Genomic DNA, 19,366 nt, shown 5'->3' with positions numbered 1-19,366 from the left:
TTTACCATTGTCTATACATTCAGCCTCCCCCAAAGTGACTCTTGGGTAATCTTGAACTGAGTTAGTGTTCTAGCATGCTTCCTATTTCTGATAAAAACACTCTCACCCAAAGCAGCATAAGATTTATTTTGATTACCTTTCCAGAGCACAGCCCAACACTGAGTAGTCAGGGCAGGAACTCAAGCAGGAACTTGAAGCAGAAATCATGGAGGAAATCACTTGCTGGCTTGCTCTCAGGATCGTGGTTGGCTATCCTCTTTATACAGCCCAGGACCACCTGCCCATGAAATGGTATCAGTCACTCACAGTGGGCTGGGTCCTCCTACATCAATTAACAACCAGATAGTCCCTTACAGACCTGTCCACAGGCCAATGTGACCTGGACAATTCCTCAAGTGAGACTCTCTTCTTAGATGATGCTAGGCTGTGTCCAGTTGACAGAGCTGACCAGAACAGAGAGGGAGCAAATCCTGTCTCCAGTCACTTCAGCTATACAGTAATCACTTAGATGTGAGAAACTATCTCCAGTCACTTTAGCTATACACTAACCACTTAGATGTGAGAAACTATCTTCAGTCACTTTAGCTATACAACAATCACTTAGATGTGAGAAACTATCTCTAGTCACTTTACCTATACAACAATCACTTAGATGTGAGAAAATTCACATGTTTAAGCTTGTATTAGAAAACTGCAAGTTGAGTCAATGTAAGTTCACTTTTATTTTATTTTATTTGCATAGTGTTTTGCCTGCATGTGTATCTGTGTACCACACGCACACCTAGTGTCTGAGGAGGTCAGAAGAGGGAGTCAGATCCCCTAGAACTTGAGTTACAGGTGATTGCTAACCACCATGTGGGTGCTGAAAATTGAACCCAGGTCCTCTAAATCAGTGCTTTTAACTGCTGAGTCATTTCTCCAGCCCCTAAATTTGCCTCTTAGCATACTGTGAGAGTAATCAAGCAAATCTCTATAATGATTAATAATGAAACTATTTACTAATACCTCAATCCAGCATTATTGACCATTTTTCTTGTTTTCCTATTACTTTCTGTTACTTGAAAGAATTGGTCCTTTGAGTCCTCACACTGGTTCATTCCCATGGCCACTGATCCACTCTCGGGTACTCTCTGGTCCTCAAACATGATGCACAAGACCAGTCTCTACAGACATCTAGTAATGGCTACTTTCCATGTAGGGGCCCCAAAGTGAGAGCTCCTTCCCTGCCTACGTTCCTGCTCTTCATTTTCAGGACTTGTCATGTGTTGTTTTTAATCTCATTTCCCAAAGCAGTAATTATTCATTTCCATGGAACTGAAATGAAAATGTTTTGGCTCCCTCTGTAGTACATTCATACACTGGCACATGAGGGGTATATGATTTTACCCACATTAGAGACACTGCTGGCAGTGTATTGAGTCCCTAAAGGTTTTGTTGTTGTTGTTTTGTTTTGTTTGTTTTTGTTTTTGGGTTTTGGTTTTGGTTTTTCAAGACAAGGTTTCTCTATGTAGCTTTGGTTGTCCTGGAACTTGCTGTGTAGACCAGGGTGGCCTAGAACTCACAGAGATCCATCTGTCTCTGCCTCCCGAGTGCTGGAATTAAAGGCATGCACCACCACACCCACTACTTAAGAGGAGACAACGACATTGGGCTTTTTTAAAAGAACATTTCAATATGGAACTGGATATCACAGGGTCTTAGAAAATTTTACAATGGGACTAGAGTTGCATAGAAAAATGTTCTTGTCTTCTTGGAGACTCATTCAAATATCATGAGATAGCATGGTGTTTGAAATTTGCTTTAAAATGCTTTGGTGCCAGGGCTAGATGGATGGTTCCATGGTTAAGAGTACATACTGATTTTATAGAGGACCTGAGTTCGGATCTCAGCACTCACAACCAGCAGCTCATCACAACTGCCTGTAACTCTAGCTTCAGGGAATCCAACACCCTCTTCTGGACTCTTAGGGCACCTGCAATCACATATGTGCATGCATATACAAACACATAGACACAAAAAATTTTTTTAAATAAATCTTTTAAAAGTCTTGATAATGTGGAAATATGTCTAAATAGTCCTGATTATAAATCTAGATAGATTTGTTATCTTTACTCTATTTTGAGGTTTTTTTCTTAAAGAATGGTTAATAATAGGAGGCACAGACACCACCACCAGCTCTCTCAAGGTCATCGTTTCTCCAGATCACCACATCAGTAAAGCTGGTGTCTGACTTCTTGCAATTCTCTATTGAACTCTCACCTCATCAATGAAGCCCTTTAGACCCATCTCATAAATATAGCAACACTTTCTTTATCCCTCTCCCTAATTTCTGAATTCCCAGAATCATTATGTGGGGGTGCATCTATATGTTTGTGCATGTGTGTGAGCATACATATATAACCACATGTATGGGGAAATACACACATATGCACCTATCTGTGTATGTGTGCAGAAACTGTGTCTCCATTTTCTCCTTATTGGAATAAAAGGTGTGGAAGGAATTGGTTTCGGGTTTGTTTGTTTGTTTGTTTATGGCAGCCAAGTAGTGTTGGGTAAGTTCTCAATAAATACACAGCTGAATTTAAAAACAAAACAAACAAAAAAGTTGTAGAAAAGAAACATCCCAGGAATCCTGGCTTGGCCTGGCAGAAGTAGACAGCCATGTCTGGGAGGGTGAAGGCGGTGGTCAGGCCTGAACTGTTGAGGAGCAGATCTGATGCAGAAGCCCTGCTAGTCCAGAGAATAATGTGGGCCAAAAGATGCCATTTATCTGTTGTCTTCCCTCCTTCCCACAGTCCAAAGTCCTTCGGGAAAAATGGCTGCTGCAGGGTGTACCTGCAGGAACAGCAGAGGAGGAGGAAGCCAGGAGACGGCAGTCTGAAGAGGATGAGTTCAAAGTCAAGCAGCTTGAAGATAACATTCAGAGGTAGGTGATTCCTAGACTACAGTAACCACTGCCGGCCATCCTGTAGGGGGCGCTTTCTCCATGCTTTGACCTTTCCCTGGGGCTGTAGAATTGCCTTCCTAAATGGATACTGGTGTTGTCTGACTTTTCCGTGTGAATCAGTGTTATTTCTCACAATACTAATACTGTATTGGTCTGTAATACAGTACGGAGATGCCTTCCCCCACCAATGAGGTATCATAAGCAGTTGCCCTTCTCCAAATACCCTCTTTGGAGATCTCTCATCAGCTTCTTTTTTCTTTGTGGGCCCAGCTGTTGACTGCTGTGGCCACTGTGACAGGTTTCTGCATAGATTTAACACATGTGGTCAATTGAGATGGGAGACTTGTAGCCAAGGCTCTTGGAACTGAGATGAAGAGAGCATAGGAAAGAAAGGGCTGTGTGCCTGAGCTTGGTAGATCAACTTTGCTTGGCCTCCTTGAACTGCTCAATGTAGCTAGAGTTTTCCTGCCTTTGCTCACAGTCAGGACAAATCTCTGTCACCCGCCAGTCCCACAGCCGCTCAGACCCAACCAAGTAAACAGAGACTTATATTGCTTACAAACTGTATGGCCATGGCAGGCTTCTTGCTAACTGTTGTTATATCTTAAATTAGTCCATTTCTATAAATCTATACCTTGTCACATGGCTCGTGGCTTACCAGCATCTTCACATGCTGCTTGTCATGGCGGCGGCTGGCAGTGACTCCTTCTGCCTTCCTGTTTTTTTTTTTTTTCTCCTCTCTGTTAGTCCTGCCTATACTTCCTGCCTAGGCACTGGCCAATCAGTGTTTTATTTATTGACCAATCAGAGCAATTTAACATACAGACCATCCCACAGCAGCTCAGGAAGTGCCTTGCTTCCCTGACTGCCCTCAACCAGGTTCTAACTATTTCAGTATAGAAGATAGGTGACCTGTCTGTGGCCAGGAAACTAGTCAAATCCAGTCAGGAGCAAAACCAGAGTTTTCTCTTTGGCAATTCCAGCCTTCCCAGGTCTCAGGATACCGAGACAGATGTAGGAACTGAGGATGGAAGGTGGTGTGCATACAGGCCTTGGAACCAAGTCTTTCCAGCCAACCCATTCCACCAAATTCTGCCTGAGACCTTCTCTCTGGCCCTCCATCTCTTCCTGAGGTTGAAGCAAAGACTTGGCAGGTGCACCAGGAGGCAGGAGAAACTCCAGCTCGAGGCCAATTTAGGATACATAGTCATATCCTGTCTCCAACTAACAAGTGTGTCAGGTCTCTAGAACAGTGGTTCTCAACCTGTGAGTTGCAACCCCTTTGGGTCATATATTAGATACCTTACATATCAGATATTTACATTATGATTCATAACAGGAAATAATTTGCAGTTTTGAAGTAGCAACAAAAATAGTTTCATGGTTGGGGTCACCACAACATGAGGAACTATTAGGAAGGTTGAGAACCACTGCTTTACATGAAGAGAACTGAGAGAATGAATATGTATGAAAGAGAGGTTTATTAGATTGATTTACATGATAAGGTCTAGGTAGACCAACAATGGCTGATTCCCAAGGGAAATACCAAGAATCTGGTAGCTACTCAGTCCACATTTCCAATCTGGCACTGTAGGCCTGAAGGATTCTGGGAGAGATGCTGGTCTTCAGTCTACATTCAGAGGACCAGAGAAGCTGGTGGTACTAATATACTAAGGAATGCAACAGTCACAGCCATAGGTTAGATGAAGTTGTCCACAAAAGCAAAGACGAGCAAACAGACAGCAAAGTGTTCCTTCTTCCATGCCATATGATCTGAGATGTCACCAGAAGGTGCTGCCTCTGTGTAGTGTGGCTCTTCCCACTTCAAGTACCTTGGTCAAGACAGTCCCTCACAGGAGTGGCCCAGGCTTGCCTTTGGGTAGATCCCAGTTGCAGTCAAGTTGACAGACAAGATTAGCTCTCACACAAACACAGCAGAGTATACCAGCTGAGCTGCTACTCGCTGTGGACACTCCAAGCTGAAGACTGGAGGCATCTCAGGGGTGCCAGCTGTATCCCTACATGGATAATCAAGCTGGCTGAAGACCCCCAACGCATACTTCAGCCTGTCCTCCTGATTTGCCCAAGCCCTCGTGTCTCCTAAAGACCTTTCAGAACAGCTTGGCTGACTGTTGCTTGTGGGAGACATGGTCAAGAAAAAGTGTGTGGGGGGGGAGGGGTTGGGCAAAGTCAACCCATGGGGTGTGTTATAAGAGCTAGGGGTTCAGATGGGCATGGCCAGCTACAGAAAAATTGAGCAGATCTTTCCACCTTTGAATCAAGAGGATGAAGAGCTCACACATAGGTGTGCAGGACCTTCTTGGGGCCCCTTGAAGAGTGAAATGGCCCAGACAGAGAAAAGGAACCATGGTGGCCTGTCAGAGCGAGTGGCTGAGCTCTGAGTCAGGGGATGCTTTGCCTGTTCCTGTCATGGTCTGCCAGGCATGGACCTCATGGGCCCTGGATGTGTACCAGAGAATCTGTGTTCTCAGGGCTCCTGTGTATGAGCAAGGCTGTTGTGGGCACCTTCTCCTCCTCCAGGCCTCCTGACGGTCCTTCCTACTCTGGATTTTGATTTCTGCTTCCCTGCCTCTTGTATTCTCTCCTCTGTAGACTGAGTCACCATTGTGGAACACACTTGGGATCAGAGATGTTTACACATGAGATTTTAATATTTTTTAATTTCAGAATCCTTGCCTATAGACAATGAGATACCTTGGAGATGGAATCACAAAATGTGTTTGTTTTATACACATACCTATACATAGTCTGTAGGTAGCTTTGTACAATATCTTTTAATGATTTTTCGTTTAAAACAAACTTTATACATTGACCCAGTGGAGGGCAGGTATGGATAAGTCTGCTTGTCAGTGGTCATGAAGATTCAGAGGTGGAAGCATTTCCAATTTCAAGCCTTCGGATTAAGTATGCTCAACCTATATAGGCTTTCCTGTCTTCACATCCCAGCCCCAAGGGAGGACAAGGGACTGCCATCCCTCACTCCCCTGAGATACTCCGGTGTGCTTGGGCTCAGTCGAGTTCTGTCTCCCAGAGGGCTGTCGGAACAGCTGTCAGGCTCAGGGGACACATAAGCTAGCGTCCTGCTGTGTGACAAAGTCTAAGGCTTGGCCACAGGACCCTGCTGGCTTTGGCTGAGCTCAGCTAACTGGCTCTAAGCTGTAGGTGGGATGCATCTGCTTTTATTTCTGCACACCAACAGGCTAGCAGGCTGCTCTGATTGTCTTTCTACGGCAATAACAAAGGAGCCAGAGAGCCGAGCGGACACAAGGCCTACCCTTAGAACTGCCCATAAGCTAGCCGCTAAAGCATGCTGGTAGCCGCGCCCAGTTAAGGAGAGGGGACAGACAGATAAGAGAAGGGTAAAGGGTGGGGGTGAATAAGTCCTCTTCCACAATCATGATTATTGAACTGAAAAAGGAAACTGCAGAAGAGCCAGCGGTTGAGAAAGAGTAAAAACCCTTAACAACACAATAGGGCAGAGGCGATGGAAGAAGAGAACCGAGAGAAAAGGAGAGGTTTGGGGGTCCTGTCCAGAACCGGACCTTCACCGAACAGGAAGCCCAGAAGTGACTTACAGACAGGATGGCACGGAACCTCAGAATAAAGGAATCTGTGCCACCAAACATGGCTTGGAGCTCGCTTTGAGCTCTTTAGCGCCCTGCCCGCTGCGCTGGGGCACTTCCTTTGCAATGCGTTAGGTTCACCTCAAAGGGACACGTGGTTCTGTTTTCGAATACTGAGTAAGCCAGGCATAGTGATGTGGTTTTGTAGTCTCTGTACCCGGGAAGTGGAAACAGAAGAATCTGGCAGTTCAAGGTCATCCTAGGCCAGCACTGGCTACCTGAGACCCACTCTCGTATAGACTGGGATGTAGCTCAGTCGGTAGAGCACTTGCCTGGCATGCACAAGGCCCTGGGTTTGACCCCAAGCACCATAGACACCTGTTATGGTGGTGCACACCTGTACTCTCAACACTTGGGAAGTGGAATCAGGAGGGTTATACTCTGAAGGTCATCCTCTGCTACCTAGAGAGTTTGAGGCCAGCCTGGGCTATATGAGACCCTTTCTCAAAATGAAATGAAACCAAAAAAGTCTGCAGGAAGGAAAGAGCATTGTAATCAAAGAACACAGGCACTTTCTGCATGGGAAAATGAGGGTAAACTTGGGTCATTTCATTTAGAAAAAACGGGTGGTGGTGATGGCCCTCCAGAACCTTAAGTGTGTCTAGAATTCAGGTAATGTCCTCTTTATGATTGGGTCAATCTGAATATGGTTAATATGATTAAATACAACACGAAGACTTACAGTTTGACGTGACTATCTCCCTAAACATCAAGAAAGGACAAGAATACACTTTTTAATTCTTCACAGCCTAGATCAGTGTGGGAAATCTCAGGCCTTTGGGTGAATTTTCTTCTAAAATGTTAGTTATACATTGGCAGTGCCTTGGTGTGAAACATTTGCCTTTCAGAACTATTGTCGTTGGTGGTTAGATTTTTCAAGTGAGCCTATGGGGAAAGAGGACGCACAGAAGGAAGGAGGGGTGGACAGAGGGAAGAAAGGAGAGAGGGAAGGTGGGGAAAATAAATCTAGAATATTAAATGTTGGGCAATATAATTACCTTGGGGAGGTTTTAAAAAATAATTCACAGGTCTCATTCCAGAAGTTTGCATTCCATGACTCAAGTAAGGAGTCCGTGGCTCAGGGGGTAAAGGCCCTTGTCCCCAGACCTGATAACCTGAGCTCAGTTCCTGGTGTCCATATGATAGAAGAAAGGAACTGACCCCCAAAGATTGTCTCCTAACCTCCACATGAGCACTGTGGCATATCCATACCCGGCCACCCTCACCCACCCACTCCAACACACATTGTATAACTGTTTTTAAAAATGTTAAGCTGCCGGGCGGTGGTGGCGCACGCCTTTAATCCCAGCACTCGGGAGGCAGAGCCAGGCGGATCTCTGTGAGTTCGAGGCCAGCCTGGGCTACCAAGTGAGTTCCAGGAAAGGCGCAAAGCTACACAGAGAAACCCTGTCTCGAAAAACCAAAAAAAAAAAAAATGTTAAGCATATTCCATACGATTATATTGTACAAGAAGGATTGCTGGACACAGGGGAAAAATAGAGTGCAAGATTCAGTCTCAGCACTAAAGCCAGGAAAATCAATATAACACACAAAACTGAAGGAGAGCAGCCGTGACCCTTGAGTTCAGACTGATTCTGGCTTTGACTCGAGGACATTTGAAACCACCTTTGGGGACTGCTGTGAGTGGGAGCCGCTCACCACACAGCTGAGTTCTTCTCCAGAGGCCACTTGGCAGAGGTCCGACCCCTTGAACTTCAGCAGAAACAACCTCGGCCTCCTAGGCTAATAAAGATGCAGGTCAAGGAAGTTGGCTACCTCCTCAAAGCCCAGAAATTTCTATTAGTTTTCAAAGATTGATGGCTGAAGTTATAAGCAGTATGGCCTCAAGTCACGCCATCGGAGTGGCTGAAAAGGAGGGCGAGAGCCTCACCACTGTAGCAGAGCGCTTGCTTGTCACTGTTTTCTGCTCTTGCCTGGGTTGTGGTCTGATTATATTCTTGACTTGCTGAATGTGGCGATCAATGAGGCTAAGAAAATGACGAAGACTTTTGAGATCAGACTCTATACACATTCCTGTGTTTTAAAAAAACAATCTCAATGCATGGTGTCCTGTTGGGATGCTATACTGAGGAATCCCATGGTCAACTACTATCAGTGTCTCCGTGTGCCCCTGGGGTCACACAGAACCTCACCCTGGTGCTCTGGAGATTTCCGGCAGCTAGACCCACGCTAGCTTGGTCTATTTCCTATCTGTTCCCGTCAACAGGGCTTGTTGCTTGCCTGTGGGTTTTTTTTTCCACTTGTGTATCTTTCTAATTCAGTCACGCATTCACTACTTTTCTCTTTACTGTGACAGAATGTTTGACACACATGTGAGAGAGGGAGGGAGGGGTGGTTCGGGTCCTGGTTCCGGAGGGGTGGATCTGTGGTTGTCGGGCTCCGTGCACGCGGGTGAAATCTCGGAGCAGTCGGCATACATGGGAGCGGCTGTCTTCACGACAGAAAAGCAGCCAGAAGGGTAGAATGTTGGCCGTCAGCTGGCTTTCTTCTTTTATTCCACCCAGGCCCTAGAATCGGGGCTGCACACATTCAGGGTGAATCTCATCTGGGAACAGCCTCACAGATACACTCAGGAAGGATAGACGGAGGGAGAAAAAGAGGAAAACGGAGGAAGAAAGGATGGAGAGAGAAGGAGGAGGCGCCCTGGCTCACCAACTGCCTAGGCAGCTCGAAATCTAGTCCAGTTGACGGTGGAGCTTACCCATCATAAAGTAGGTCTTATTCAAAGATGCAGTGTGCTCTTAAATCTCCTTGATTCATGATAACTATAGACAAAATCTGTTCCTCTATCTCCCTCCGGGGAATTACCCCAATGAAGGTGGGAAACCTCCCGGAATAGTAAATGAAAACGGAATGAACTCTCAGCAAGCAATTCTCTGTGTGACTGGGCAATCTCTCACTGTCTCTGGTCTCTTTCCTCATCTCTTTGGTGAGAGGTCTCTTGGGATCTTCCAGCCATGAGGTTCTTTTATTTGAGGAATTGGCTAGGGAGCTTTTCTTTAAACAAACACACCTGTGCAAAGAAATGTCTCTGTTGTGGCAGGAAGTGGCTTTGGATACAGGTCAGAATATGGGGAGGTGTTTAAGTTCTCATGAAACAGAAGACCCATTTGTAAGTAACTGATTCACCTCGGAGATGACTAACTCATCCGAACAGCTATCAGTTCGGAAATATGACACATCAAATATTCATTGTATAAAATATTGTGTCTTGGTTGCTAACCAGGAGAGGGCCATGAAGCTTTAAAAAAAAATCAAGATACAAGTGGGCTAGTCCACTTTTTCTCTGGTTGTCTCTGGTGCTTATCACAATCCCTTTAATTCTCTACATTATTAAGGGTCTCAAAACAGAGGTAGACACTTGAGGCTTAAGTATGTGTGCATTGTGCTATGGGACTTGGCAACCACTGAGACAGCCCTCACTCACAGCTATTCTGGAACCAGCACCCACAGAAATGTTCTTTGAAATTACAAAGGATGCTTACTTGGGATTCACTGTGTCCTCTGTGCTTGCTATTTTGAGCTCTGTGATGTGCTGTTCTTTGGATAATCCACATTGGCATGCTCTGTCACTGAGGTCCCAGCCTGGGTGCCTACCCACATGTAGCACACTCCCAGATACAACCTATTTAAAGGTGCCATTTTCCCAAGCCAAAACAATACTATGTACTGCATGCAAATGTACTAGATGCAGCGATTGATCTTGTAGTGTCAGTTTTCTGACAACTATTATTTTATGACAAAATATTTGGAGACCTATGATATTAACACTCATGCTAACATTTACTTCATACTGTAGGAAGATGAACAGGCAACATGCTCCTCCTCAGCGCCATAAAAGCCTCTTACTGAGCAATACATTGTTTTCCCATGACTTGGGAGAGGGATGCTCCAACTTCCCATACCAGTTTTCATGACTGGAGAGACTGCCTCTTTCAGGTTCATGCAGGAAATGCAGCCTCCACTTCAGATGAGGCTCCCTTTGGTCTCTTTCTAGAGCTCTTTACTCCTGAGTGAATCTTCTTACCTGAATACAGCCTGACTCTCTGCTAGAGATGGTGTACCATATGTAAAAGTCTCCCAGCGTAGCACGGTGGTGGTGAGCCTGCACAACCAAATTTGACCAAACTTGGAGTCCTGGTTCTGCATGTATGAGCAGTTTGATCTTGACTGCCCATGTGATTTGTTGCATTGTTCACTGAGCATTGGTGAAAAAATGGTCCGAGCCTTTCAGGGTGGGTGTAGTGTGTAAAGATCCTGTGTACCTGTGAAGAGCCAGGTATAGCAAGCTGTCCATAAGCACGGCACTGTTACTGTCTCTTCCATCTCTCTGGAGCAGGGTTTCTCAACAACACGATTGACATTTTAGGGCCCATAATTATTTGTTATTGGAGGCTACCTTATACCCTGCATGAAATTTAATAGTATGTCTGGCTCAACCTAAGGATAGTTTCCAGTTGTACAATGCCCCAACCCTAGTTAGTAAAAAAATTAAAAAAAAAAAAAGACTCAGACCATATTAGTAACAAAATCACTCCAAATCTCCAAATAGGGAACCACATATAAAGCCTGGAGTTATCTGTTATTGGTTGTTTTCCATCACTGTGACAAAATACTTGAGAAAGTCAAATTAAGGTGAGAAACATATTTGGGATATGGTTTCAGAGATTTGCGTCAATGACCACATGGCTCCATTGTTCCTGGACCTGTAGTGTAGAACATCATGGTTGGGTGTGTGGTAGCAGAGCAAAGGTGCTTGCCTTGAGGCAGCCAGGAAGCAGAGAGTGAGCTCCCTTGTGTTGTAAAGCCCTTCCCCCAAGCCCTGTGAGGCTGGGACTCTGTACGTGGATTCATTATCTGTTCATTAAGAAAGAGCCCGAGGCCTTGATGCTGAACACAGCTGCCATGGGTTCATATCCCACTTGCTAAGTCATAGCCTTGAGGCCCTGCCCCTAAACACAGCTGCCATGGGTTCATATCCCACTTGCTAAGTCATAGCCTTGAGGACCTGCCCCTAAACACAGCTGCCGTGGGTTCATATCCCACTTGCTAAGTCATAGCCCGAGGCCCTGCCCCTGAACACAGCTGCACACTAGAGGAAAAGTCTATGAAACTATCTCTAGGAGACGCTTAAGGCATCTTAATATAATCTTAGCACCTGGGAAGACTGAGGCAGGAGGATCATGGGTTTAAGGCCATCATCCTGAGCTACATATTGAGAGCCTGTCTCAAAATTCAAAACCGGCTGAAAATGAATTTTTCTTTGGACTACCTGATCGCAAAAAAAAAACAAAAAAAAAAACAAAAAAAAAAAAACCCGGAGACTTATTATTCATTATGAAACCTCGGCCTTAGCTTAGGCTTGTTCCTAACTAGTTCTTATGACTTAATCACCATGTTCGATGACGGCACAGCAGGAGTGTGTGCACGAAGAGACGCCATGTTAAGACATGAATCGGAGAGTGATCCTGGAACCAGGACTGCGCTCTTATAACATCCGGCTTTTACAGGAGCTAACTCAGAATCCTCACACAAAAATACCTGAATCTCTTTACAGAGCAGGACTGCCAGGGACCTAAACAAATGTATCCGAGCCTAGCCCTTTAAAGGTCCTACCCCCTGTCAGTGTTGTCATACAGAGATCAGACTCCCCAGACAGGTGCCTTTGTGGATGGACCATATCCACCCCATAGCACATGGTATCAGTCCTTCCCAGTGACAACATGACAGTCTTACAGTCGGGTCTGGTGATGGCCGTCCAGTGCCCACAGGGGTCTAAGACAAGCTTTGAAAGGGACGGCACCAGCAGCATAAACAGGCAGACTTGGTGTCTCCATCACTAAGGCCCAGAGCCAGCTTCTCTTTGCCCTCAGGGCCAGGCTTGGACCCTTCCCGGCAGCAGAGGGGATACAGAAGCTAAGAACCCCCTTCATCTGCAGGATCCAATTCCTTAGCACATTCATGCACTGCTCTTCCTTCTCCCGCCCCGAGCAGCCTCAGACATCCAGGCTCCCTCACCAAAAGCTGAAACTGTAAACCTTGGCAGTGAGTGCGAGCGAGTGACCGCAGAGGGACAGGCAGTCCCGGCAAAGCTGAGTAGGGGCAGGTGAATTAGCAGCGCGTTTCCCACACTTGTAGTTCTCATTCCCTTTTGGAGATTTTTTTTTTCTTAAACATACTGAGCACATGTTCAGTTTTATTTGCATAACAGAGTATTAAGGAATGGAGGCCTGCATGTGACCTTTCTAAAACCACAGGATTCATGGGACCACTTGCTTCCTGCTGACCAGAACGTCTCCTGTCTTACTGCCAGGCCACTTTGTCTCCTTGGAAACAGAATCTCTACTAGAATAAAACCTACTCTGGGCATCCTCGTCTTGTTCTCCTCAAGTGGAGAAAGACAAAGGGGAAGGGGGCGATGTCTGAAGGGGTGCCCAGAGGGTTCCGGGGACACTTCAATCGGAATGTCGCTTTTGCTGTGCTGTGTGGCACGAGAGCTGCCATTGGTGCTTTCTGTCGCTGTGGTACAACACTGACCAAACCAACCTGGGGGAAGAAAGGGTTTAGTTGGCTTACACTTTGACATCACAGTCCATCACTGAGGGAAGTCGGGGCAGGAACTCAGGTAGGAGCCTAGAGGCGGGAACTGAAGCAGAGGCCATGGAGGCGCACTGCTTACTGCCTCTCTCCCAGGCTCATTCTCCTGTTTTTTGTTTGTTTGTTTGTTTGGTTGGTTGGTTTGGGTTTGGGTTCTGGTTTTGACTTAAAACAGGGGCTCACAATGTAGCCTTGACTGGCCTGGAACTCAATATATAGACCAAGCTGGCATTAAACTCATAGAGACCTGTAGTGGGTAGCCAAACCTCCCTTTTAACTACGTGGAGTGGCCTTAATAATTTCACCAGTAGAGACCTGCCTGTCTCTGCCCCCCTCCATGCCAGTTATTTTTCTTAGGAAGCCCAAGTCTAGGGATGGCACTGCTCACAGTGGGCTGTGCCCTCCTGCACCTATTAGTAATTTTAAAAAATGCCCCCACAGACATGCTCGAAGGCCAGTCTGATGGAGGCAGTTCCTCAGCTGAGGTTCCTTCTTCCTAGGTGTGTCAAGTTGACAGCTGAAACTAACTATGATGCTACCTTAGCCAGAGTCTACGTGCCAGGGCCAGACCACTCTAAATGTCACTGGCATTGAGTTATTCTAGATGAACCACGTGGCGTCTTTGTGACATTAGGAGATGCAGCACCACATGAGGCAGGGAGATGCCACTCCTTGAAAAGACTTCTGTCTCTTTGGTTCCCCGGCCACGTCCTGGGACAGCAGCACTATGTACAAGCATCCGTGGCTGCTTTTATCCTTGCTGATCATGAAGATTCTCACTCTACCTCATTCGTGAACCACCTCACGAGAGGCCTGAGGTGATGGAGAAGGGCACCAAGGAGCTCAGACGAGTCTGCCGTCAAGTGTGAAGTGGTGGGATAACTCCTCTCAGAAGAGGAAAAACGGCTCAAGGAAAGGTGGCCGTGGCAGTGCCCTGTGAGAAAAGATGAGAAGCAGCTCCAGGCTCCAGAGCACCACCCAGCTCTCAGCTTCCCTCCTGCCAAGGGACCCTGGGAAGGCTCTTGTCTTTTACACACACACATACACACACACACACACACACACACACACACACACACGCACGCACGCACGCACGCACGCACGCACGCACGCACGCACACACGCACACACTCCTCAGCAGGAGTTCCAGGGCTGTTTCTCCCAGGAGAAGCCTGCCAGGTAGGATAGAAGCTGAAAAGAACAACTCTGAGCGCAGAAGAAATGGGACAAGGGAGTAGACGGATTTGAAGGGAAAGCAGACTGCTGCGCACAGACCGGACTGGATAAGGGAGAGATGCACATTTCTTCAGCAAGTAGCTCTTTTAAAAAGTTGGAAATTGCCAAAATGCACTGTATACGTGAATGAAATTGTCAAAGAATTTTAAAGCTTAGTTATTTTTTTTTATATGTATGACTCATGGGTTCTTTCCTGGTTAGGCAAGTCTGTATCAGTCTGTGATAATCAAGGGATGGGAATCATGAACAAGGCGTCTGAAAACTTTCTTTATGCAAATTGGATGTGACTGTGACACTGAGGTGGGTGGTCTGTCTCCCCTGTGCTGAAGACTGAATCCTTGCTATAAGTAAAGGCTGTACCACTAGGCTACCCCTCCAGCTCCCATGGTCCCATCTAACAGAAGAGGGAAGAGTCAAATGGGCTTTTGTCGCAATCACACAGTGAGATGCTTGTACCACGAGCCAAGTGTTAGCATCAACTGTGACAGAGTGTGATAAACTCTACTGACCACATAAAGTTTTAAAAAGTGTGCCTGCTGCAAACTGAATGTCAGAAAGGTGACCATACGCCCCAAATCACTTTTCCTTTCCTAAATGTTGCAATATTGCCATTGTCATTATTTTATACTTCTTTTGTTTATCTAAAAAACTAGTCCCCTCCCCTACCTCTCAACTTAAAGGTGGAGAAGCTGAGCATGGCTGAGGTCACAGGGCTCTCCGGACAGCCCAGCTGGCCAGGCATTCCCTACAAACTAAACTCAAGTCCTCTGTGTTCTTTCAAAGCCTCCATTCTTTGCCTTGAGTCAATGCCACAGTAGAACCGCAGCCCTTGGCACAGATCCCCACAATCCACCTTGGCATCCTATGAATGGTCTGAGGAGCTGTTCTAGAACCGGGACATGGACCATCTCAGCCTCCCATCCCAGGAACTCAGAGCAGTTAGGCAGTGTGAGGAAACCTCAGATGCTGATGTTTTAACATTGGCCCTGTAGATATCTTAGTTTGTGATCCTGAGAAAATGGGTGAATGTCCCAAATGAGTCTATAAATGTAAACAAACAAGATTTCTCTTCCCTGGGGACATCCCAAGAATTTTTGTCAGGCTGTAGGAGGGAGCCTGGAAAGAGAAGTTGGTCTGGGAAAGAAGAATGAATTTAGTTCTTCATTGTGTGAGATTCTGATGCTTAAAAGTTCATGTGGGGGCTCCTTCTACCCTCTGCTTTCAGGTGAGACTACACCCACGTTTTCAGGGTTTCATACTTTTCTCTTAAGGCATAAAAGGGGTGGTGTTGGTGATGTAACTCAGCAGCACAGTGCTTGATGTCTACAGTCAAGAATGCATAATGTTCTGGGTCCAGTCCCCACCCTTGCATGAATAAGTAAGTAGATAAATAGAGACAAAAGAGTCTACAATGACGATATTAAGCCTGGCTTCTTCAAAGCACACTCCTTTAGCTGCTGAGTCACCAGGAGAATTCTCCTATCTCAGGAATGTGGCAGTCGTGTTCCATGTGTATCCTGTGGCCAATGGATGCAGACACAACTCTGAGGGCATCACAAACCCAAAAGGGATGGTTTACTAGGGAAATCTTCTGTGGGTCTCTCTCTGTTCTCAACAAGAATATAAAGATGCACTTAGAAAACAAACAGAAATCAAGATGAACAGAAAGGCCACAGAGAAGCAGTGGTGTCTACCTTCCCTTGCAGCAGGTGCCCCCTCCCATCTGCCCCAGGTCAGAGCAGCACCCAGGCCAAGCTCCCAACTTTTCAACTCCAAGGACAACTTGACCTGCGCATTCACACTGAGTACACCCTATTGCTCTCACACATTTTCTATCCAGGCCATCAGTACTGATGAGGAAACAGATCTTTTGAGTGCTGAACTCATAATTGTGTCTTTATGGATGTTGGAAATATTTCTTGCCAGGACTACTTTATCTTCATAGTCATAGGAGATGAGTGTCTTTTTGTCAGGACATACCACTGCTTGTTTAATTGCTTAACCTTCAAAAAAAAATCTCAAATCTGATTAGAAAACAAAACCAGAAACACAAAACTGCACTTTGTTAAGGTCCTGTCTGCAATGACAACTTGTCTGCCTTCAGATTCCACGGGCTCTGTCCCGTCTTTACCGGTCAGCATGTGTCCTCCTTGTACCTGACTTCCGGAGTAGTGTCTCCACCTCCCACTCACATCTCTACCTGTCAATGACCTGTCCTTGCCAAGTCACCAGTGACAGGTTAGTGGCTAAGTACAATGGAGATTTTCGAATCTGAATCTTGGTTGACTGAGATCGAAACTGTCGGTCACTTCTTATTTCTTCATGCAGGACACACTCTTCTTGGTGTTCAGAATCACAGCACCCTTGACTTGCTGTGCCTTCTCCTCTCTCCAGCCCTGAAATGTTCATTGGTCCTTTGATGCTCCTATCTCGGCACTGTCTGCTTCATAATGGCCTCGTTATCTCCGAGTGAAGTCATTGGCTGCCGTGGCTTTGGCAGTGGGAACAGTCTTTCATCTCAGTTTTCATCTTCAGTCCCTCATATGTCAGCTTTGCCTCCTGTCTTTGCCTTTTGGATGATCCCCAAACACTTATAACTCGACACATTTTCCTTTCGAACGTGCCACTAGATCAGATTTATTTTTTAAGATTATAAAAAACTTATACATGTATATATATATGTGTGTATATATATATGTATATATATATATATATATATATATATATATGTATGTATGTGTGCCCGCATGGTAAGTCCACATATTAAACCCTGAGTTTAGGTGGATATGGTGGCACCAGCCTGCAATCCTGGCACGTGGTAGGCTAAAGAGGATGAGTTCCAGATCAGTCCGAACTAGTTAAGTGAGCCCTTGCCTCAAATAAGCAAAAGAAAAACCTAAGGACTGGGGCATAGCTCGATGGTAGTTTGCCTCATACATGCAAGTCCCTGGTTTGATTGTTAAGTACCACAAAGCAAGAGTCAAGTTCGTTGATCGCTAATTGGTTCTTTCTTGCTGGTGCTAATTTACATTGAAAAGGTATAACTATCCACATATTTGTTTGAGACAAAAATTGGAGCACTGTCCTTGACCCTTACCCTCATCCCCCCACACACACATCTAATCCATTACTTTATGCCATGCTGAGTTCTTTAACTCTTGGCTCTTGCCCCTTCATACTGCCATAGCCTGAGTTCAGTCCACCATCATCATTTGTGATTACTGCAATAACCTCTTGCCTAACTCCAGAAGGATGTTTATGCCTCATGATGTCACTGTCCCCCTTAGAACCCTCCCTCTATTCCCCTTGGGCCATAAAATGAAGTTTGAACTCCCTGATGTGGCTAAGAAAACCATTTAAGATGGGACCTCTGCGGGCTTCTTTGGTCTGTCCTCCTGGGGTCCTCCCATCACTGACCACCCAGGCACCGTCGGCAGTTCCCTGAAGGTATCCAACTCCTTGTGCGTCCTGTTCTTTGGACAGACTGCCTCTAGATCCAGGGACTTTCATTAGCTGCAGCCCTCTTGGTTAACCAATGCTCATTCTTCAAGCTGCTGCTTTTTGCCAGGGTGGTGGCGCACGTCTTTACTTCCAGCACTTGTGAGGCAGAGGCAGGCATCTCTGTGATTTTGAGGCCAGTCTGGCCTACATAGCAAGTTCCAGGATAGCCAGGGCTACATAGAGAGACCGTGTCTCAAAAAAAAAAAAAAAAAATCAAAGAAAAGGGGGAAAAACAGATGCTTCTCTCTGTAAGCCCTGGTGGTTTCATGGCTTAAGCCTGGTTTAATGTTCCCAAAGGCATTTTTAGCTCAGAACTTACTACATCAGCATATGAGAAGCCATGTTTCTTTCCTCTGCTAGCCTAGGTCCTCTGGAGATACTGAGAATGTAACACTTATCTTTGTACTCTCAGATCCTAGTACACTTTCTGGCTCAGAGATTTCCTGTGTATTTATGGAGGGGAGGAAGAAAAGGAAGTTCAAGGGACATGGTTTTAGGTGCTTTGGGTGTAAATGCTGCGCAGATCTCTCTTTGCAGATATTTCCAGCTGGAAATTGGGCCCTTGTCTCATACTTTGTTGAGGCCCGTGTCAGCCTCCTGAGAGCTGGGATTTCTATACCTGCCTCTATTACTCTGATTGATGTCTAGTCATGACGGGAACTAATGGAGGAAGGAGATGTTTGTATTGGCATGATTTTAATTTATCTGGAAGCAGGGACAAAAACATCCACATCGCTCAGAAGTGGTTGATGTAACATTTGTTTGGATTAGAATTATTACATAAGGACCCACTGAGCATCGTGGGAACCAGTGGCTAGGTGCTGCGAGAAAGGTGAAGCTTTTTCCCTCAGCCTAGGCACCCAGCAGATAGAATATGCGCTCAGTAGGTGCTGAGAGATGCTGTATCTGTCCTTGGGGCAGAAATTTAGAGTCTTAAGATCTAGGCTTTTATCTCCTCGGAGGTTGGATGAGTTTAATCTTAGTAAGATTGATTCATTCACCTAGTAAATGTTAATTAAATGCTTACGCTACAAAGTGAGTTCCAGGAAAGGTGCAAAACTACACAGAGACCCTCTCTTGAAAAACAAAAAACAAAAACAAAAACAAACCAAAAAAAAGAGTTATCAGAGTTATATGCCAGGTGGTGGTGGTGCATGCCTTTAATCACAGCACTTGGGGGGCAGAGGCAGGCGGATCTCTTTGAGTTTGAGGCCAGCCTGGGCTACAGAGGGAGTTCCAGGACAACTAAAGCTACACAGAGAAGTCCTGTCTGGAGAAAAAAAAAAGTTTGAGAGTTATAATAAATCCACTGGTGAAGCTAGGAATCTGCTTCCATGCTGCCATTAGAGCAAAGGTCAGGGAAATAATTCAAGAGCAGCCTGGGAACCAACTGGGCAGTGAGCTACATTGGGTTGAATTT

General features: G+C 45.7%; 1 protein-coding gene across 5 annotated transcripts in view; it reads left to right on the top strand.

Moving 5' to 3' along the window:
* The window catches only part of Palm2akap2 (PALM2 and AKAP2 fusion), a 474,883-nt gene that overhangs the window by 222,480 nt on the left and 233,037 nt on the right, over positions 1-19,366 (top strand). For all 5 annotated transcript variants that reach the window (XM_037202635.1, XM_037202633.1, XM_037202634.1 and 2 more), the window contains exon 4: positions 2,796-2,926. In XM_037202635.1, coding sequence (XP_037058530.1) covers positions 2,796-2,926 — 131 coding nt within the window. The remainder of the gene's footprint in view (positions 1-2,795; positions 2,927-19,366) is intronic.

The sequence above is a fragment of the Peromyscus leucopus genome, chromosome 2 (assembly GCF_004664715.2).
Source record: "Peromyscus leucopus breed LL Stock chromosome 2, UCI_PerLeu_2.1, whole genome shotgun sequence".
Classification (NCBI taxonomy): domain Eukaryota; kingdom Metazoa; phylum Chordata; class Mammalia; order Rodentia; family Cricetidae; genus Peromyscus; species Peromyscus leucopus.
The sequence above is the reverse complement of the archived record's forward strand: the minus strand, read 5'-3'. Positions and strand labels throughout refer to the sequence as shown.